This window comes from Thunnus thynnus, chromosome 17, assembly GCF_963924715.1.
Source record: "Thunnus thynnus chromosome 17, fThuThy2.1, whole genome shotgun sequence".
Classification (NCBI taxonomy): Eukaryota; Metazoa; Chordata; class Actinopteri; order Scombriformes; family Scombridae; genus Thunnus; species Thunnus thynnus.
Genome location: NC_089533.1, coordinates 12,751,671 through 12,775,051, shown reverse-complemented (window position 1 = coordinate 12,775,051; position 23,381 = coordinate 12,751,671). Strand labels below are relative to the sequence as shown.

At 39.3% G+C, this 23,381-nt stretch overlaps 1 protein-coding gene across 1 annotated transcript; it reads right to left on the bottom strand.

Moving 5' to 3' along the window:
- Positions 1-1,226: 1,226 nt before the first annotated feature.
- On the bottom strand, positions 1,227-13,341 carry hs3st3b1a (heparan sulfate (glucosamine) 3-O-sulfotransferase 3B1a). Its single transcript, XM_067570516.1, has 2 exons — positions 12,517-13,341; positions 1,227-3,658 (listed from the first exon to the last, which is right to left on the bottom strand). The coding sequence occupies exons 1-2, from the start codon at positions 13,008-13,010 to the stop codon at positions 3,040-3,042; spliced, it is 1,113 nt and encodes a 370-aa protein (XP_067426617.1). The 5' UTR covers positions 13,011-13,341; the 3' UTR covers positions 1,227-3,039.
- Positions 13,342-23,381: the final 10,040 nt, after the last annotated feature.

Genomic DNA, 23,381 nt, shown 5'->3' with positions numbered 1-23,381 from the left:
CTATGGCAATTTTCAGAACACACCTAAAGCTAGATATAAGTATAAATAGATTGCATCAAAATAGGCTTAAAATCCTGTTTGGCTGTCATGTGCTGCCTAGCCTTGTATCAGTTTTTGTATTGTATTGTATTAGTCAGTGCAGTTGTCTCAGCAGTGTCTATTTTAGTAAAAACAAATACTGTAAAACCAGACAACATGATAAGATTTAGATTGGCTATATTGGGAGTTTTACCTTCATGTGCCCCTGAGGTGTACACCATGTACTTGAGATATTTTTGGTTAGATTCAGCCTGGCTCCTCTGCTCATGTCATCCCCTCAACTCTCCTCTCTCCATCTAAATTGTTGCATCTATTGCTGATGTATCATAAAGTGTAAATTATAAACCTCATATGGTGATTTTAGAACTAATTCCAAAATAACTGACTTGACAGGAGTAAGTCAGGTCACAATCAAATTAAATGTAGAGTGGATAAGTGAGTAGCAATCATTGCTGCAGGCAGAGACCAAACATATTTAACTCAGTTCTTACATGACTGACATCTTGGCAAAAAAGACTTTTAAATGAAATTGCAATGAGGCTACAGTTAATCCTGCTACCTGCACCCTAATTCTGCATTTCTGTACATCTGTTTTCTAAACCAAACAGTCTGCTGCTGTATGATGTTTTATTTTCTTACACTTTTATTCAGCAGCTCTGATTCTATTCCCCAGTGGTAGCTGCCAAGTGGATATGTGAAGTTGTTTGATGCTCAGGGCTGCCAGGTGTCTATTTTCCTTGTCTTCCCAAACCTTCAAACAAAAACAGTCTCTCTTACAACAGCCTGGAGGGATGTATGCTAACAGCAATTCCCCAGTTGGGAGCCTAGCAATTACAGCACCCCTCCTCTATCCCTGTAATTGCAAAGAGAGCTGCTTCCTGAGTGATCAGACTGCTAGCCTGCCACCAGGGAGACTGGCTTCATCACCTCTGGCAGCCCCAGGTAAATGAGGGTGTTTTGCTGAAGAGTTAAATAAAGGTTGTTCGTTAATAGAGTGGGGTGATTCATATCTCATTTGAACCATAACCTTTGCTCCACAGTTAGCTGTGCGGCATGATGGATGGGACAGTTTACTAGAGTCAAGTGCGTAGACAATCTGTGGTGACTCCATGAACATGATAGAACATATTGACAGAAGATACTAAATATTTCTGAAAAAAATACTTTAATTCTGTGACAGAATAGCATACCAGCAGCAGCACAAAGACATCGTGATTACTTGTGCTTCAGGTCATGGCTCAAACACGCAAATAAGAAAAAGTACTTCATGTTTACATCCACGTAAACATGTTCAATGGTAAACGGCGCCTTGAAACCCGACCCTTCTTCATATTGTGGAGTGTGGAGTGTTAAGTGTCACCCAGGGACATAAAGGAATGCCAGTTTTGCGTAATATGCCATTTCTTTCAAGAGGAGAAACCTGACACTTTGTTGTGTGTCGGTGGGGGTCATGGCAACAAAACCCAACTAAAAGTAATTAGCAGCGCTGTGCTAATTTGCCCGTTAGCTCAATAATGTGCAAGGTGGTGAATTACACACCGCAGTACACCTTTGCCTGCAGGGATCTAGAAACCTATAAGGTGGGGGAAGTGCATTAAAGAGTAACACAAGCACATGTTCAACAAGTAAAACAATGACTTCAATTACAGTTCATTTAATATTAAATGGTGAATACAATAAAATAAATTTAAAACATCACAGAAACTGTATAGGATTTTGGTGAAACATTTATTTCTTACTTCATAAAAATGACATGACTGCACCATTCAGTCGAAACCTCAGTCAAATCTGCTTCACTTCAATGTTTTAAAGCAACGCATACAGCAAAATAGTGCCTCTACAACAACAGGGATCATGATGGAATGACATCTGTTAAAATGCTGACAAATGTATATTTATAAAGGTTGAATAAAACTCAACCATACATGAAACTTACATTATTAATTTTGGTCCAAATTACGTTGTTTTTAAATGTTAAATCTTCACCTACCATTCAAAATAGACAACAAAGATTTAGAGAAATGCTTATTTCTGTGGGGCCATCACTCTATCGGTTGAATTATCATGGCTAAGGGCATCATTAACACGTCTAGTATCACCTGTGGTAAAACAGCTGTACAGAATGATCCATGAGAGCCTTTTCAGAACAGATCAATGAATGTAAATGAATCATATGAATAATGTTCTGTTTAGATCAGAGCCATAATTGATTTGGCATTATGAAGTGTGTGCAGCAGCTTTTTGGAAGAATGGAAAAAATCACCACAAAATTATTGTGATAGGACCCCGTATTGGAGCCTAATCAACATTCCTTTGTAGAAAGGGTATAAAAGCCAAAACATTGCAGTGGAAATTTATATTATTATATTATCTTGAAGTTGGCTCAAGGGTCAACTATAAACTTACTACCATTAATGGATCCATGTTTTATTGCGGTGCTCAAGAGATCAAGGCAGTGCCATCATTCAGGTCTAATTGACATGATGAGGAGCTATTACTGTATTGATCCACCTGGCAAGTGGCACTGGATCAGCTGGGGCCTGTATCGACCTGACTAAGTGAGTCCATGGACCTCTGAGGGTCAGGCAAATGTTAAGGGGATATTACCAGTTGTTCGTAAAGTTGGATCTCATTCAGCTTCAGGTGAAGCAAAAGCAGCATTTAGGAAAGTAAAAGAAAAAGAAAATGAAGCCAAAATAATGTCCTGGTTTTAAAAAAAGGATACTGACCTTGCTTGTAATACCCGTAAAAACATTGTGCTTTTTATAACATGTTGAAGAGAACTGAACATAAAGTTTGTGATGGGTCATGAATAAACCTGGTTAGGCAGCTTAGTGAGTTAATATCATAACAATAAATTATCATAAAATAGACTTCTGAACTTTTTACACATCCACCAAATACTGTACATACACTGTATAATAATATCTCCAGAATGATACAATTATAAAAAAAACACACACAAGGGACCAGCATGAGTCTGTTGCATTAGTTTTCCTCTCAGTCCCAGCCAAAGTCTTGACCAGTCATCTGGTAAAACTTGCTGTTAAAGGGTTTATAAAAGTCTCTTAGCCTCTGCACCACCTCTGGGTCAATATTAGGATGGGTCCTGCCTTTGGTTTTGCCCAGGCAGTGCGGCTTGCTGTTCCCCTCAGGTCTCTTAAGGCAGGGGAAGCCCTTTGTTGGGTTAAAGTGGAAATGCTTCTCTGAGACCACCCTCCTGAGCCCAAGAAAGTCCTGAACGCGAGCCATTTCACCTGCAGGGTCGCTAATCAGACGCTCTCCGCTAACAAACAGCAGCTGCTCCATAGGGAAGTACTGGAGCCAGCGCTCAAGGTGCTTAGCATACATGCCAATTTGAACGGCGCTCCACGTGGTGTCAATCAGACCTGCTGACATGTTCTTAAAGGTCAGGGTCTCGAATGAGGGGATGTCCGGCTTCTTGGAGCGGGTTTGGGTGTAGTCTGAGATGGCTCGTGTGACAGGATCCCGCACGACTACAATCAATTTTGTGTCTTTAGACATGGTGTAGATTCGAGCAGGGACCTCCTTGGTAACGTAGTAGCTGGGGGTCTTCTCCATGGTCAACTGGCCCTCTGATGACTTGGGCATCAATTCCCTGCAAAGCACACAAACACACTGATTTACATTTGTGCTGCAGGCACTGTATTGCATATAAAAACAGACATTGTATACTCTACTCTTTTTTGTAATGCCACCACTTTTTAAAGCCAACAAAAGCTCCTATACAGGAAGACAAGATTAACTTTGACACAGTCTCTCCATGGCAGGTTTAAATACTGTCAGGCAGGGGCTAGTCAATCATCATCAAGAAGACAATTGTAGACATCATGAGCAACATTAACGGAGTCTATAAGTGTACCTAAAGTGACAGTGACTGGTAGGTAGAGCAGGAGCCCTATCAATCATCTATGATTGTATGTGAGCACAATACACAGTTCTGACATGTTCTAAATACAAACCCTAAAGGAAGACATTCATCTCCTGCTGCTGTATTTAATCTACTTTAAGTAGACCTCAGTCCTCTTTCAAACCCCACAATCCTCACATTGAAATATTCCACACCTTCATTACAGTATACAAAGGACGGTTTAACTCTGAATAGGCAGTATTATGCCTTTTAATGTTATGCCAAGACAGATGACTTTGCCTGCACCTTTCGTCTCATATTTGCCAGTAATTTTGTGCAAAATGTTGAGATTTGGAGAAGCCTTGCATTCCTTAGGAGAAAATGCAAACCTTGAGAGCTGTCTATTCCCATAACTGCATATTCTTCTTGACCCTGGATGCCTCTAGTTGATCATAATATAGCCTGTTAACTGCAGCCCTGACTGGATAATGGCTAAAGTGAGCCAAGGGGGATTAGGACTAAGCCAAACACGCTAGAGCATTAGAGGCTGGTTGACTGCCTTGTTGGCTGACTAGGTGGCTGGCTCGTCTCTGAAGACAGAGGGGGAGAAAAAGATGGCCACAACGATGAGAGTCAATCATGAAGAGGGTTCTTACTCAAGTGATGGATACAATAACACAAACATCTGTGTAGTTGAATGTGACCCAATACAGTATGTTAAAGTTTGTGTAAGACTGTGTTAGAGAAACGTTCATTCGACTCTATGCAATGCTTTATGAGTGTTGTTGCATCAAACCGCATTTTACAGGAAAATGTTCCTTGTGCATGTTCAACATCACCACAAACTACAGACTCAAAAATAACAAAAGTTGAATCAACTCCTCTCATGCTGTGTCGCCAAAATTGAATATTTTAATCCTCACAATTGTAGCAGTTTTTGTATATACATTCAATCATAGTGTAATGGCTTCTGGAATAAAACCAAACTTTCTTCTGTTTGTTTTACACACAGGTAATATAAAACACATTCCTGATGGTATTAGGTTAAAGTAGTCATAGAGGACATGTGTGGGGTTGTTGATAATCTTATATGCATTTTTTGAGGACTATGTTATGCAGGTACATTGGAGAAGATGTTATAGAAGAGGAAATTTCTGCACCTTGCTCTTGCATTCAAGACATTATTTGGCCCCTGCAGTTCATCAAACTATGAGATATCATGCAGATTCAGCATGTCTTCAATGCAAAAGCAGCGTACAGTAATCGTCTCTTCTGCCAGTATGTAAGCCTGAAAATACTGTAAATATAAGCCATGATGTGATGTCATGTGTTCAAAAGCATCAGTCCCCAACATCAGCATTTTCAGTTATTACAGTATTTGGTAATGTATCTCATGTTTTGATAGCGAGCGGTTGATCTAAATTGAACAACGGGAAAGCAGAGGAGCCATGTCATTAAAGTGATTACCATAATTTCCAACCATCTGTTGGTACACACACAAGGAGCTTCAATATCCCTCTCCAAACCCAGAAGCTTTCATCTTACAAATTCATGTGGTGGAAACGAACAGAAAATGGTCTGCAAGATTTTGCTGGGTAGAGCAATGGGAAAAGCTTTAGTGATTACGGGAAAAGTAGACATCACCCATACCTCATTAGTGCCATAAACACACAAAGGGTTCTCTTTCTTATGCAATTTCATCACCTAATGTCACCTGCTCCTTCCTGCCTTTATATGGAAGCCTTGGGTCTTACACATTTATTCCATTTGTCACTCCTTGAGTACCTTAGCCAGCATTGTATGTGGTGGGAAAACCACAAACCTAATCAAGGTAATAGGTATGAGAGACACAAACAACTCTATCAGAACCCCCTGCAATTATCTCCTGCATCTCTTGGATACACACAAGCGGAGTGCTGTGGGCCTTTCTTGGGGCCTCGAGGGACACAAAAACTTACTACCAATCAAACTTTCCACTTAGTCCCAGAGCAAAACAATCTGTGTGAGAAGTGCATGCATTATTCATCTTAGCAGAGATAGAGCACGGGAGAACATCTCTGACTGAGTGAGGAGTGAGAGAGTTACCTTAGGGGGGCAGATGTAGCAAGCAATTTGTTCTGCTTAATAAACAATGTCGCCTGGAACCAATAGGTTTCAGTGCATCCTCATCTATCAATCAGCCATGCAAAGGCTTCATCATTCAGCTTCAAGACGATAAAAAAGAAGTCCACTCTTCAGAATTGAACTGCGGACTGCTGAGTTTTGTCCTTTCGTGAATTACAAATTACAAAATTTAAAAACACTGCTTTACTCATCTAAGTGGGCTGTAAAAGTCATAAAGTAAGGAATCTGAGCTTTGAAGAGTTTCTACCTATAATTGGTGTCCTAACAATAAATCTATATTGATGCTTGCGCATACATATAAACTTCCTCTGCCCTCTAACCTGTACTGTTGAAATCACAGGAGAACAGCAGGACTGGGAAGATAACGGGGGGAGGCGGAGAGGAAGACACTTAAGAGAATGAGATAAAGCAAAAGAGGAAGGAGTAAAGAGAGGATTAAATGGAATCAAGTGCACTGTTGGAGGATGGACCACATCGGTTGACCCCTCTGACCCTGAAGCCTAAGTCAAAGTTTTAAGTCACTGCACTTAATGTACTGTGTCTGCCTTCTCCCTCAACAGTGGCTTACACTATATCACCCCTACTACAAGCTACAGACAGATATTAATCCGGGAGTGGTGTGTTGTGTAATTTGGCTGTGTTGTGTCTGCTGGGCAGTCAGGTGTGTACATTAAAGCGGCTGCTGGGAAGACAGCGTTTGAAAGCTTCTGCCTTGTTTACATTCAGTGCTATCAGAAAGCAGGTTCAAAGGTAGGAATTTACAACGTGTGCTTGGCTGCTGAATGATGCCCTCAGTAATGAGTTCACCAAAGTGTGAACAAGTACTGTTCAGAAAAACAAGACTTAACATTTCCTGTACCCTGCAGTATTCTGCTCGACTGACTCTAATTGGCATCTGTATTTCGGCTTTTCAGACCCCTGTGACAAGAGACAGCTCAAAAAAAGACCTCAGCATTATCTAATGTCATGATGAGTTCTAATCTTACACTGCAGCACTGAGAGGGGTTGAGCTACTGTGGGATGAGAGGTGGTGGTATGCGGCCACTTAGAATAACCAGACCATTTTGCAGTGAGAAAAGTTCCAGACAAAAATCAAAGGGGAGAGGATCTGTAGGGAAGATGTTCACCTGCCTTATCAGCCCATCTCATCATGCGTGTGAAAGTCATCATCATCATCACGCTTTACACTCAGGACCTTCTTATCATGACATGGAACAGTATCTAGTATCTCAACAACATTCCAGCACAACAATGATGCAGAGAAAGCCTTTTTCCCATCCTCCATTATTACTGTCAGTATGCAGAACTCAAGGCCACCTGGCTGTCTGATGGAGACAGGCCCAGTTTGAAAAGAGGAGGAGGAGGAACAGTGTGTGAGCCATTCTGGTTTCCCTCACACAACTGTCACCCTTGCATTAACATGTAACAATTCTGACAGTCAGTTGTTTATAGATCCGGTGAGCACTTTTTGTCAGGGTGGTGGTGCCAGAGAAAATCTTGGAACACTAAATCAATCACACTGGATGTTGATCACACTCCGCGTAAAAGCGATTACAAATAGATATCAGGATCAATAGAGCATGTATGCATCAATGGCTCTTAGCTGCTACCTTAGCTGCTGTGTTAACATATACCTGTAGTCAGAGAGACTTTGGAAAAATGTAGCTTGAACAATATAAAGTCAAGTGAGTTTCAGTGTGTTTCACAAAAGAAAGGTTGTTTTTGTCTGATTTTATTTTGGATGACCACTTAAAGGGCTTTATCAGCAGGTGTGATGCTGACTTTAAAGATAAAATGAAAGAAATCCAACAGAACCAGCAGCACCACAACCCAACAAACTGTCCCCTCCAGCTAACATTATAACACTGATAATACATAATGAGATTATAATACTGAAGGTTGAAGAATGTGTTGGTATCATTAAATATTACGCCTTCTAGTATTGAGTATGGGCATTGTTAAGTTTGTCACAACATCACAATTACCATGTTAGAGTTTCCCTTTAATGGGCTTAGAAATCCATTCTTTGAATTAAATGTATGTTTCCAACTCATGCAGCGGTACAATTAGGTAATTCCCCACAGATGCATGCTGGTCTGAGAGGATCAGCAAAAGCAAACAAGACTTCAAAGAAGCAAAACAAAGATGGCTGAGGCAGATTGGTGCTTTCTAAAGTTGCTCTGACTTGCTGTCAGGGAGTCTCCGCAGTGGAGAGAAAGATAGATGCAGGAAACAACACATTCTCTCTGAAGATACCTCAAACGAGTGAGATGAGGAAGACAACAACTCAAGGGGATATAATGGAGTGAACTTGTTTTGTTTCAATGTTTCCAAAGTACTGTAATAAGTGGTGCGGTTTGACAAACTGCCTCAAACAAAAGCCCAGGGGGTTGTTGCAGCAAATTTAATCTTCAATCTCCAGAAAAGGGGAGGGGGGGGGTTGCACATTACCAGCACTGACAATCTAGCAGACTTATTCTAGGAAAGCTAGTATCATTTTAGTTTTTTGGAAGAAACAATCTGATGACAGACAAGTAGGGTTTGCAGAGTTTTTTAAGTTCTTGGTTGCATAGTTTGTGGATAATTTTAGGAATGTTTGAAACAACCGCTAGCATGTGTGAATTGTTTCTTTGGAGCATCTCATTATCAACCTATTTTCCCTTCTTTTCCTGTCAGTGTGCTGACACATTAGTTTAAGCTGGGAGATACCTATATTGAGAGCCCTTTCACTTAAACCAATCCCCCTGTGTCCTTGCAATGAGCTAAAAGTGTTGAGTAAGCAGAAAAGCCACTAGTGGACTCAAATGAACCTACTCTTGGGAAATGCAACTTTCCACACAGAGATCTCTGAAAGTCAACTTTCCGGCTAAAAAGCTTAACTGTAGCGTTTGAGTCTTTTCTTGGGCAGGTTCCAGTGAATGCTCCTTCTGATGAACTCCTGCTGGGCTTCGTCAAAGGGCACTTTCACCCTTCTGAGCACATTTGCATACAAAGTGAAGGCAGAGAAAACATGTTTCACACTAATTGTCTGCTCTTTTATTGTCAGGGTTAATGCAGACCTCAGGGGTTCTCCAGCATCCCCTTTCACTGAGCTCCATAATGCTGTTGCGCTTTCTAAAGACTCACTTTAAATTTACTGCCCTTTATCTGCCACTGGCCTGCAGTAAGCTTCCCTGGGGCTCTGAGGAGGATTACGCCGTCTTCTCTGACACCCTCAGTGAGTTAGTAAGAAGGCCATTCATTGTTCTATATATGGATCCTCAAGAGGAAAAACATGATTTCAGCAATTATGTCAGAAGACGTTTATTTGAGTAGCGTGCATTCGGTAGTATTAGCAGTTAACCTGTCAGAAAAGACAGACGGGAGGAAACTAGAGTGATGCTGTTATTAAAGAAAGGAGGGGCCAAGGAGGAAGCTGTTCCCACGACTTTGGTTGCCTTCTGTGCTCTGTGTGAGTAAGTGTGCACAATTGTTTGCCTGCCTGTCTTTTTTTCCGCCTATGGGTGAAAACGCGCTGTATTGTCGTCGGTGTCCTGCTGTGCCGGGGCCTCTCCTCTATGCGGGGCTCCAGCAGGATGGACACAGTAGACCTCCAGTAGTATGGACACACCAATCACAGTAGATAAATGGTGTGGACACAACTCAATGCCACCACAGGAGCTGATAAGCCCACCCAGCAGACTGCTCCTATCCCCAAGCTACGGCTCACCATTAGTCTGGGGGACTTGAAGCAAAACATATGGGCAAACAAATCAGCATGCACATTCGCCTGGCTTTATGCTGTTAGCTTATCTCCTCTTAGACATAGTTTTGATCAAACAGGTGATGAAAAGTTGTAACAGGCCTCTCAAAGTTGTGCTGAAAAGCTAGAGCATCATATAAAATTGCTAATTAATGAAGTCGACAAGTAGGCATGGTTATGTGTGGAAAAACAAATTTGTCCAACAACAATGTGTTCCATTATAAAGCTAGATGTGTTGATTTTGAGCTCAACTAAATGATCATTAAGGGTTGACTCAATGTCATGTTGCTCTGCTGTATGGGGTCAATCTGTGGCGTAGTGCACTCACTGTGATAACTCGAGCCAAGTTGTTTTAATTAGCCAGATCACTTCTCTGGGAAAAGAAGCCTTCATTATACATGTCTCAAGACGAAACAGTTTCCCACATCCACCGGCTGTGTGTTCACTGTGAACAAGTAGCTGGTACGTCTCAATCATATACAACTGCTTCTTTGGCTGTTATTTACATAACATTTCATATTATCCTTCTTTAATGATAGCTTCTCCTTCTGCCTAGACATTACTTACTCTTAATATACATTGTGCATCGCTCCCCTTTGAGGAAGAGTTGAGGCAATAAGTAAAAAAAAAAAATCCTCATTCATTCGACTATTTCAATTTGTCCTTGTTGCTCAGTCTGTGGAGATGGACAAAAGACCACTCTTCACAGACTGATCATCCAAAAATGTCCTAAACCTGTCCGGAAATTCTTAAAGGAGCTTAAGCGAGAAGTCCTTTGAACAATGCTTCGCTTCCCCTATTGTAGCTTTATGGAGCCAGCTTTGAAACAGTGTCTAGATCCTTTGACATTGCCTGTTAATCCCTCAGCTCAGCCAAATGGACATTCGAAACAGCAGTATCTCCTATTATCTCATATTAACAATATGGTTGCTCAGATCAAAGTCAAAGGTCAAAGCAAAACGCTTGCATATTGAGCTGTGAGAGGAAAAGGACAACAGCTGCCATGACAGAGAATACTGTACAATGAAAATGTAATGCTACACTGTGCTGAAGGTGCTAGCAGCCTCAGATCCCTGATCTCTGTCTTTGACATTGATGTCTATTCTGATTGAAGATCAAAACAAAGTATTGCCACTGAATCGGTAACAGGGAATTTATAATCTTGAATCATTCTCCTGGCTGCTTAAGGATGACAGCATGATGTAACTTGGTGACTCCTAAACCGAAAGCTGTTTCTTTGAACAGCATCCACAATCAAAATGAAAGCTCTGCTTTATCCTTTTCTACCTGGTGCCCTCCTCCTTTTCAGAAAGCCAAAGCAAGTCCACATCCAAGGACAAATGTATGAAGATTCCAGGAATGCTGGGTGAAGGTCATGCAAACAGCAGAAAATCAATTGTGCTTTATAAATGAACATGACTGAACATGACTAAAATATCAGTGCAAATGGAAGGTTTTGGTCATTACAGAAATGTGTGCAAGTGGTGTTCTGTCCCATTTGTGTACTGTGACGTGGTTTTGCTGACATAACAGGTTTGATTGCACCCGAGTTATTCACGTTAAAACTATAAGGTCGCCATCTAGATGTTACAGCCTGTTCCCGATTTTCATACTGGGTAGATCAACAGTTGGTTGTGTATTCTATAAAATGCTGTCACCTCAGGCCTCACTTATCACTTCATCAGCATTATTTTACTGTGTGACAAAAACAGCAGTTTCAGTTAGCACACCACAATGTCACATTGTAGATATTCAATTCACACTTCATTCACAGTTGTTGTTGGAGTGACATCAGGCCAGAACCATAGATTTAACGTTTTCACAAAGAAAATATGTGAAAAAATTATTAATCAAAGAAATTAACAAACTGTTAACATCGTGAGTCGCTAGTTTAATTAAAAAAGTAATGCTGTGGACTTTAAAATGACCCTCTTCCATAAGTGGATAAATGAATATAAATTCAGAGGAAACTTCAAACTACAAAACAACTATAAAATCTACATTTCAGTCAGAATTATTTTCATTGTTTAAACTTCAAAAATCTACCATCTGATTACTTTTGTCAGTAAAAATGAACTTTTCTTGAATTGCATTGCACAGTATCATTATTTTTATTTTCTTATTATCTTATCACCTGTCTTCCCAGCAAATTTCAGTTCACTTCACAGTAACTGTTGCAGAAAATGTTATGGGACTAAATTACTTGTAAAGATGATGTAATGTAGTGTGGCGTAATATGAGAAAGTTAAAGTTTACATGAGGATAGGCTTTTAGAGGGGCAAAGTCTTCATTTGAGGGGGTTAGTTGTTTGCATTGACGTCACAACTGGATATTATACAGTCATTTCCCTTTTTATATCATCATTATCATATATTGCAGCCTACTGTCTTGTATACTTTATGGATAAATTATGTCATAATACAAATGGAATAAAGGTTGCATGAACTGACAAGGTGTAAACAAAAACACCAGAAGAGGATCAAAGTTGTCAGTGTTTTATTCTGGGCTTACCAGAAATCTTCCACAGGAAAAAATTATGTTTCTGTACCAAAAAAAATAAATAAAAATAAAATAACTACATGAGATACCCTTGAGCAAGGCAGTTGACGCTGAAATAGCGACAGCAGAAGTGCAATTTGTGTGTATATATATGTAGCATGGCAGTTGCCACTCTCTGTCTCCCAGTGTGTTTTATTACTTTAAAATAATTGATCATTTGTATCAGTGTGATGTAAACTACCTGTACCACTCCAGTCCCTTGTCGTAGTTGCGGTCGAAGAAGTGCGGCTCGGCTCCCACCGCTCTGATGTCTGGATGCAGGCGCAGAAACTCCAACAGCGCCCGGGTTCCTCCTTTCTTCACCCCGATGATGATCGCCTGGGGCAACTTTTTAGTTTCCGACTCATTGAGGAAACCTGACATGGCATTATCATCCAACGCCTTCGCCTCGCCTCTAATTTCATCCCACTCGTCTCCTCTGCTGTCCAAATCGTTTTCGTTATTCAGTAAGTCCCTGGACGCCCCGAGAGAGGACTCCTGATTGTCAACTTCTGCATCGTTGTCGTGTCTGTTCACCGAGCTGTACGTGAGGTTTGGCACAGTTGAACAGTAGCCGACACAACAATATATCATATATACCCAAAGGGACAGCATTATACAGAATACAAAGAGTTTGTTTTTCACGTGGGATGATGGCACAACATGTAGACTGTGTAAAATCGGACTATATTCCATAGGACCGCCGTGTAAAAGTTAGTATATTCCAGTTCACAGGCATTTTGGCTAACGCGCCTCACTCCTCTGCCATGGCTCAAATCCTGCGCAATCGCTGCGTAAAATCCCAAAACACAATGTAGAGCCTATGTGGAAATTGATACTGAATTGTAAGACGCGCGTTCACCTCCTGCTTCAACTCCAGTTCTGCATGATGTTTGTTTTAAATTCTCAATATAAATAAAGTAAAAAAAATAAAATAAAAAGAATCACAAAATAGGCAGTGAAAATATCGCCAGGTGAGCGATACGCGCGTCAGGGATTGGGTTTGTCTCCCATCACTTGCGCTCAGTGTGTGAGCGCACAAACAGCAGCACTAAGTTATCTACGGTAGGCAATAGCGTCAAGTAAGCCAGAATATTAATAGCTTTACTTCCGGTTTACCTTTCAAAGTAAATCTGTTGTTGAGCATGTGGCAAATCAAGAAAATACAAATAATATTGAAGCATAGTAAAGAAATATATCATTCATCATATTTTACTCCCATATTTTTTTATCGACCTGTTTGTTACAGCTGTCTCATAAGTCAATGCATTCTTCCATGCAACCATCATTTTTATTGTATTTCTATAAATGGAAGGCATAGCAAAGAGTTTATGGGAATAACACTTAAAAATTTCGACAAATTGGGGAAATTGAGAAATTCTGCTCTACAGCATAAACGCTGGTCTGTACAACATGCTCAATAGCATTACTTGTATTTTGAAATTTGTGTCTATTCCGGTCCCGTTCTGTCTCTCTTTGTCTACTTTGACGTAACTCCCACCGTCTCATCCATACAGTCTATGGTCTCAACACTGGAGGGCGGATGACTGCCAGTGGAGCTGAACAAACCCTTCAACCTCAACAGATTATCGCCGTTATAATGTCACACACTGACTGGCATTACAGATAAGCCCTTATCAAAGGTATTGTGTGTTTCATTTTCGATTATGATGGAATGAAGATCAGAACAGGAGCAAAGGTGAAGAGAATAATCTTATTGAATTACAATACAGCTGTTTGAAATGTAAGAACCTGAAATAACTCACTCAGTAACTATTATTTTATTATTTTTTATAATGCAGATTTTTTTTTTTCCTTCAGACTATTTCAGATTCATTTCAATCTCATTTAAGAGCTCAGTTCCCAAAGAGTAATTTGGTAGTAGGCTTATGGATTTTTGGTGGAAATCTGGATCACAAAATATGCCTTTAAAACACATAGATACAGAATAGAGCTCTCTCCACACTTTAAGAAAAATAAATTGTATTACAGCTTTGACCACATCCTGTTTTTTGAGAAACCCTGACATAAGCACTCTTTAGCAAAATCTGAGTATGATTCTTCAATAACAATGCCTGTCATTTGAACTGCATCAAAACATCAGCTTTATTGCAACTTTATGGTTTCCAGATACCAGCACACATTAAGAGACAAGTGAAAATATGTGTCAGCTGTTTGTTTAACGACCTCTCACCTTTCCTGGTATTGTGAGACAAACGGTCAAGTGCGTCAGAGTTAATTGGCTTCATAATCTTTTTTTACCACCCTTGTAATCATCCCAAACAACAAGAACATGCAGTTTCTATCGACACATTTCAAGGATCCATAAAAGTTAATAATTGACTCTTTAGGGAATGTGGTGCAGCCACTGGAAGTCAAGATGAAGATGTGTGAGTTCTGAAGTGCCAAAAGTACAAAAGTTTGGTGTGTGTGTGTGTGTGTGTGTGTGTGTGTGTGTGTGTGTGTGTGTGTGTGTGTGTGTGTGTGTTAGCACCTCCTCTTGGTGCAGGGTCAAAGGCCTCCAGTTCCACTGCACCCCTGAGCTAGCAGAGGATTAGCAGGATTACCCCAGAGCTGCCATGTCAGTCAGAGTTTCACCAGAGACAACCCTCCCCCCTTCATCTAAGCCCCTTATCTCATCTCTCAGACACTGCTATATATGATATGTGTGTGTGTATGTGTATGTGTGTGTGTGTGTGTATGTGTGTGTGTGTGTGTGTGTGTGTTTTATAATCCTCATAGTTGCAGTTCCACAGTGTAAGAGCACAAGTTAACCTATTTGGGAAAATGTGTGCATCAAGGAGTTTGGTTAGAGCTACACCGTCATGTTTTGCCCTTTCTGGTCTGTGTACAGATCATGTTTATCTTTGTGGTGTGTACTTGTAACTCTCTTGGTGGAGGTTTAATGTTTGAGTCCAAGTGTTGTCCAAATATTAACCGTATAGTTACTCTGAAGTCTTAAAATTTCCTTTCCTGTGTTGTGCAAATGGAAGAAAATAGAACTATTTAATAGGTGGTCATTTCTTTGACAGGTCTTCCACAACACTTTATTCCATAGCCAGAGCTCACAATATAAGAAAACTATCAGTAAATATAACTATGAGGGAATCACTGCACTTCTGTTTGGGAGAGCTAAATTATGTTTGTCTAACTTACTTTTTTAGCTTTTTTTAAATGTTTTGCTTTGTTTTGTTTTTTGACAATTTCAGTCAGTTCTGGTAAACACAGTGGAACACTTTAATGAAATACAGCCAGTCAAACTGAGTAAAAGTGGCTGAAAACCTAATGTCTCCATAATAGATCAAATAAATTATGTCTGGGAATGTTACGATTGTTAAGAACTTTGAATGTGAAATTTTTTGCAGAGCAAGAACTTTTTCTTGTTTACAGCAGACACAGAACAGCACTTTCATTTTCTGCCAACCTGACGATTGAAAGTCCAATATTCATTGACTTTTTAAACAAACTGCTCTGAGAAATATCTGGCTAAATTACTTTCTTCACCAGCTAACTTGCTAACCTTTTCTCTTTGCTCTTTGATTTTGGGCAGGTATATCATTAAAACAACATAATTATAGGTAAAAGTTACTGTTACATCACGTGTAAGAATTATTTATTTATAATTTGCACGTTTTTTTAAATGCATCTACAGTATATTGATTTATTGATGACCAGTTTTAAATGTGTTTAGAGAATGACATGAAAAATGGGGACATGTGATACTTTTGCCTTTTGCTGTGGTTTCATTTTTGTCCACACAGAGGGGATTGACATACTTCAAAGTAGAGCATAGTCATGGAAGGATGAGACTTAGAGTAAGAACAAAAGACACCTGAGGGGAGGATACACCCACACACACACATGCACGCACGCGCACACACATACACACACACACACACACACACAAGGTACACAAGCAAACACATTTTTTCCAGACTTCCGAATAATTGAGTGTGCTGATTTGCTCCATCTGTTATGCTTCATGATGCACAGAGACGATACCGCATATACACACGTGTGTGTGTCATCTCCTACGGATTCAAGGAGAAGTAAACCGGACACACTAAAGGGGGTGCTTAACTTGCTTTACACATCCTCAATACGATTACACTAACTGAACCATGTTAACACACTCCTCTTCTGCAGCCCAAACAGATGACATAAACAGAATCCACTTTGTACATGAAAGCCAGAGAGTTAAATAAAGCCTTGCATCAGGACACACACACTAATTCAGGCATGTCCGCGTCTATGTCTAGTGTATAATACCATATAGCTACAGTATAAACACATGAAACTTGATCTAATCTCTGTGTATTTGTGTTGTCAGTCAGCCAGTATGGTGCCAGTTTCTAATGCCTTTAGTATAAATCAAAAGTTTAAATAGCATCCCATAAAATCCTGAGAGTTCACACTACAAAAGACTGTTGCTTCATTGTGGGGAGAAGAAAGCATTAAGCTGTGTCTCTCTACAAAGCAAGGACACGGCATCCCACACAGCTGCCTGCACAATATTCAATAGTGTTGTTTACAACCTGTATTTTTTTCTCACCTTGTCTTGTCAACATGTTTTCAAAGGTCACTTTTCAGCATTCCTACAGTTGTGTGAATAAAGTGGAAATCAGGTGGAAATGTGAGCCCTGTGTGAGTCCATTTGCACTTTCTATGTGTGTAATTTACACTCTATGGTAGAATCTAATGTGCAGACAGAGTCGAATACACAAATACACATACAAACACATCACGTTGCACTAACGTCACCGTTGGAGCAACCTCCAGATGTCAGAGATCTGAGCCCATTAGAGGCTAAAGTGGACTGATGGATGATCTCATCCACCGCTCTGTCCCAGAAAGAACAAACAAACCCAAACAACAGTAGGACTGAACCAGGTCTTATACACGCAAGGCCCTCGGTCTAATGACAGGGTTATTAGGTGAGCTGAGAGACAGATGAAGACACAGCTCCGACTCCTTAAGTCCTCCTTCAAGGTCTGGCTAAGGCCATTTAAAATGTCTATAAATTCTCTGGAGCTGTGCTAGAGACCATCTTATCTTCTGTTAAGGAATAGCCGTGTAGCCTGAGCGGATTTCCTCACTTGATCCTGTAGAAAAGGTCTTATCCCTCACTGCAGTCCTCCTGGACATACAGGCAGCCCTGTGGCAGGTTGGAAGGCTCAAACAAGCTTAGATGTTCTGGTCCTGCCAAGTCCTGCGAAAGCTGAAGAAAAAAATCCCCCATGCTGTTAGCTCTTTTAAGTGAGTGTAAAACAGTGGATCTATTACATTAGCAGAAATAAATATGATATTGATTTTCATGCTGTTGGGAATGAGACGTGGCACATCAGTTCACTTTAAAAGCATTTATCCAGTTAGACAAATGGATGCTTTTCAATCACATGTAATTGTATTGGTTTAAGAAAATTACCTCATTCAGACATGGCCTATTTATTTAGCCTTTCTTTTGCCCTACAAGGAAGTTTTTGTTGCACTGTAAGATTTGTTCCACTAGACTAATACTCAGTGGATTATTTACACGTATGAACAGGCATCAACAAGCACATACAAATAAAATTCATTTAGGGGATAAAAATTGTCTCAAAAGTTGTTTCAAAAGTATCAAAACATGGTGTGTATTCCTGTAATGATATGAACTGTCTGGATCTTTTTCACATTATCCAGATGGTTCACAAGTTTGTTGTCAAGGTTTGTGTATCAGGTATAATGAAACTTTATCACCTCATTCTCAGGTCTATTTTAATTTACTTTATGTACTTTAAAAAAAAAAGTGCAGCAAACCTTCTGGTAAAAAATGCCTATAGAAAAGTCAGTCATTCAAAAAGTAAGTGGGTCTGTCATGGAGCGTGGGGGTAACTCTCGCACTCGTCCTGGAAGACAGTTCCCCATAAACACTGCCGAGGCAGTTGAAACCCTGCAGAGGATATCTACAGTAATGCTCATTAGAGAACTATGTGTTTGGAATATAAATAGTCTTTTAGTAGAATATCTGGTGGAATCTTAATGTGAGTATGAATATATTGTAACTTTTATAATCCCTCCAGTATCTTTTACAGCATATTAGAAAGACAATCATTCACACACATCCCCCTTCAGCCGCTTCAGAGTGAATATATCACACTTGCATGTCTTTGAATATTGGGAGGAAACAAAGAGCCCCACACATTATGGAGAAACAGAAAAGGTTGGAAAATTAACATTGCTCTTTCTTGGTATGAGGTGACAAACCGTGGAGCCAACATGCTGCTGTAATTTGAAATTGATCTGGTGCCATTCAGCATGTTTTTTCAGCCCCCCACTCCCACCCACCACCAACACTGCTTTTATTATAATACACACAGATAATAACTTCAAAAGAGAACACAGTCTTGCCATTTCTATAAACAGATCCAACCAGCCGACAAACACATGTCGACTGGCGGTGTTCAAAAGGTTCCAGTGAACATTCGTTGGCAACAGTGGCAACTAGATATCCTCAAGTCACAGGCCTGGAGGCTGGGCGTCCCTTAGGGGGTATATCCTGGATGAAAATGTAGCCCATTATTTGAGCTGAGAACAGGTGCTTTCAACAAAGAACCCAGCATCATTACGGTCCTGTGGGAAATGAGAGAAATATCAAGGTCCAGGAATTTACGATATGGCCTTTTGAAAGCAAAACAGATCAGATGCCGGGGGTTGAGAGTCAAACTAGTGGAGTCATTTATAGAATAAAGATGGAAAAACAAAGTAAGCATCCTCTAAGTTAAACAGGAATGGGGGGAAGTTTTCTTAACCAGCATACAGCAGGTTAATTGGCAGATAAAAATTATGAGCTGGTCAAAAAGTTATTTTGATTCTGCCATGTATGATGGATTGCATTCATTATAGTAATTATCATGTATAATTGGATGGCACTTAAACACATAAAACTTTGCACAATTATTAAACTTTTTTTTAACATCTCATCCAAATGATAAGGATAAATAATACTTTTATTGGAGTTCTCTCTAAATCTTCTCATCTGCCTTCTTCTGTTACCAAAACCAAGAAATATGCACATAACTACAACTACTAAAAGAATTCACAGTGTTACAATACATCAGCAGGCAACGTTTAAAACCATTTACTTCACGTTTGTATCTTAAGTATTTAACCTTCACACTCAAATGTTTTCTGAATTAGATTTTAAAACATGTCTTGGTTAAATAAACATAACTGCAAACAAACAAAACTTTCCAAAACTTCTATATAGAACCACTGCAACATTAGCTAAGATAAAGAAGCATGAGTATCAATAAAATAGTCCTCATAAGACAAGTGAATATTATGACTATGAAAAGCAAGCACTGTCAAAATAGTGCCCAAAATATAACAATTCCAATTAGTAATGAGCTCTTTGATTTGAATAGTTAATTCCTAGTGAACTAGAAATTATTCTTAGAGCCTTAGTGTTGCAAAACTCAAATACTGGAATTTTTACAAGTATGCAATCACTGCTCTGACTGAATTTCAATTTCAATTCCAATTTTATTCATATAGCAACAAATCATAACAAATGTTATCTGAGGGCACTTTTCACATAGAGCAGTTCTAGAGCGTACTCTTTAATTTACAGAGACAGCAACAAAGGAAAAACTCCCCTTTAACAGGAAGACACCTTCGCAAAAAGTAACTAACTCAAGATATTTCAACAGTGTTGGGAAGGTTACTTTTGAAATGTAATAGGTTACAGATAACTACCCCTTTTACCCTGTTAAAAATGTATATATGTTTTTTAATTACTTCATCATGGTAATGTAACTTATTACATTTGATTCTAACAAATGTTTTAAAATGGATGATAAAGTTGAAAACTCTTAAAAACATAAATTTAAACCAGGCAGTGTAAAACTGATTGAAATTTATGACAGTACTCAACACTGATTACTATCAAACCTTTATTAAAAGTTCTTCAATATAACTTGAATTAAGATTGGAATGTTTTGATTCTACAGCACAACCACCAAAACAAATCACAAATGTAGATCACAAACAACAAACTGACAGCAGTATAGGAAAAAAATATAACCATAACCTCAAACCAAGTCCACATTCAGGTCAACTCCACGCTGTGTGGTGATACATCTATCAATAGGGCTTGGTACTGTTTATAGTTTTTGACACTGCTTCCTGAATGACTCTTTTTAAAAACCTCTTCATTTATTTATTTATTTATTTTTTATTCACAGAAAATTCTGAGGTCATATACAGATTTAAAATAAACAAAAATCTTTGCATAGCTTCTAAAATATTGATTTTAACAAAAAGAAAATTACAAGAAAATATCCAAAGCAACAGAATGAATGTTATATTCTACATATAAGCTTTTTACCAAAAAAAAAAAAAAAATGGATGTAACCCCTTTGTAATCACCAACATTTTGATTAGTAACTGTGATTTAATTGCATATTTTTTTCTCAGTAACTTAAACGGATTACAATTACATTTAATCTGTCTATAATAGACCAAACACATATGCTTTTTGTCTCTGAGCTACAGCTTAAGTCACTTTTCAGTCTTCCACTTATATTTTCAATCAGTCACGCCATGTTGTTATATCTGTTGACTGTATTCTCCATGGATAGCCAACTAAAATGAAGTAAAGCTGGTTTGTGGGCAGGAACTGTAGTCAACCCCCCGAGGAAGAGAGAAGACAAACATGATAAGAGGCTGTTGGTAAAATTACAGACTGCAGGCAGCCCTTAATAGAGTTCAGCTTAGGGTTGAGGGAAGTAAGGTCAGTCAGTCATCGTGGCTTCTACACTGATGTTCATGCTTCCTGCATTCCTGAACACCAATGTCAACAGGAAAAGAGGCTATGCGTCAAGTATAATGTAATATTACATTAAGTTCAACCTCTTAAACTAAAATTCTGAGAAGATAAACATGCAAAGATAACTTTATTGTACTTTATATCCACAAAGAATATTCATTTTAATAATACTGATCCCACATTAACAAAGCATGTGGGAGTTGTATGACGCCAATACAAACTCAGATGATTGACGATTATCAACCCTCTCTGCTGTGCTAACCACGCTCATTAGCACCGAATAAACATACCGCCGTGCTAGAAACCTGTGTAGTCGATACGTATTTCATAAAGGTTGTGACACACCATTGAAAATTCAGCCTCGTTCAGATTTATTTTACATGCTATAGTAGCAATAGTGGACAAATAAACCAGCTTTACATACTTTTGGATTTTTTGCACTATTACACAGGTCGGGACATGGGGATTCAGACTTCTGTGAACATTTGATTTATGGACCCTTCAGCGTTCAGTTTGGCGGAGCCATTCTTGACCTGAGTCTCTAAAGCTTTAGTTTAGAACAAGTGCTATGGGATCCAGTGCTCTAATTCAACTTTCAAGCCTGCTGAAAGGAAACAGTAATTGTGTGCCCCGTGTACATTTTCCTTTTCCCATGGTCTATGAGCAATCAGATGTAATATCCCGCCTGTAAATCTCTCTATCACAAGCGCCTGCCAGCCCAGGGAGGAGTTGGCTTGTCCCTCAGGTTGCTCGCTTCACATCATAAATCCCAGACCATCTGAGCTCAATCTGTCTTTCAGATCCGTGAAATGCCAAGGCTACCTCAAGGCCTTGGTTTCCACAAGTGTTGGTCTCATATCAAATGTGGTGTATGTGTGTGTGAATGTGTGAGTGATCTGCTGGGAGACATTTTGTTCACTCTACACCTGCAACAATCTCAACATGTGGAGTTAACAGCTACAGTATGGTCTGTCACATAATCATATCTTTAAATGTCAATAACCTCTCCAAAAATATACTAAGATTGACATTTCTGTGTTTCATTACAGTCCTATAATTTCCCTTCTTGATTGGTGTCACCTTAAAATACAGGCACCAAACAGTAAATGTAACATCTATACAACAACGCACAAAGAGAACCTAAAGAGATACGTGTTCTTTTCTGACAAACATCAACTCCATATACAGGCTCTCTTTCAAGAAAACCCCACAGTTTATTACATGTGTGCACATGCACTGTGTCCAATTCCAAATAAATTCACAATACAAAGCAGTTGGAGCTCACCACACCTTGGCAGAAAGTTACCCAGTTGATATTCAAGAAAAGGTAAGAGAGAGAAGCATGCCAAGAAATTGTGAGACTTAATGCATGAATGAGTTTGCCACAGGCTGATCCCTGTCACTTCTCTCAACTGTTTGTATGCTAAAGACTGATAAAGATAATGAAGGCCTTTTGTGTAATATAGAGTTGTTATAACTGACACTCAGGCCATGAAACTCACATAATGAGCCCATGGATGTACCGTATAAAACCATGTAAAGGATGTGTTTAAGAGTGACTTGACCATATAGCTTTTTTTTTAGAGCACCACAACAGTGTGGTGGTTAGCTTTGGCTGTGAAGGGTATAACAGTGTTCACATCATCACACATGTGCCTTTTGTGCACTGCAATAAACTCCTGAAAAAGAGCATCTAGAGAAAATTAGTGAATAATTTATTCTTAGTTTTATTTCCATGGTATGTGAAAAGTAATACAAAGCGTTCTCTCTGTTGTCTTTAATGATGTAATTGCTCCCTCTCTCTACATATTGAGTTCTCAAAGGTGCAATTAATATCTATTACAGTATGTTTGCATCCCAGAAACTCCTGGTGATGAAAGGTGTGCTGTGAAAGATAACACCTTGATAGCGAATATGAGAGCACCATCTTCTCGATTTCATGTCCACACCTTATAAATAGAAACTTAAATGATCCTGTTGATGTGCTGAAGCCACCATCATCTTCACCTTTGTCCACTGAAAGAAGTATTTTCACCTTTTTTTTCATTTCTTGTCTGTTTATTTCTACATTCTAAATGTCTAACACACAGTCAATGTTTAGTGCTCAGCTTGTGTCTCAACTCCAGGCCTACTCCCCAGCAGACCTGCATTTAGTGTCTGAAAGGTGTTTGTGATAACCATCATTTTCTGTCATTTGATGCATGTTAAAACAGCCCCCGTAGTTTAGGCCTGTAATATCTTTCCCCCTCAGATGTCACAGC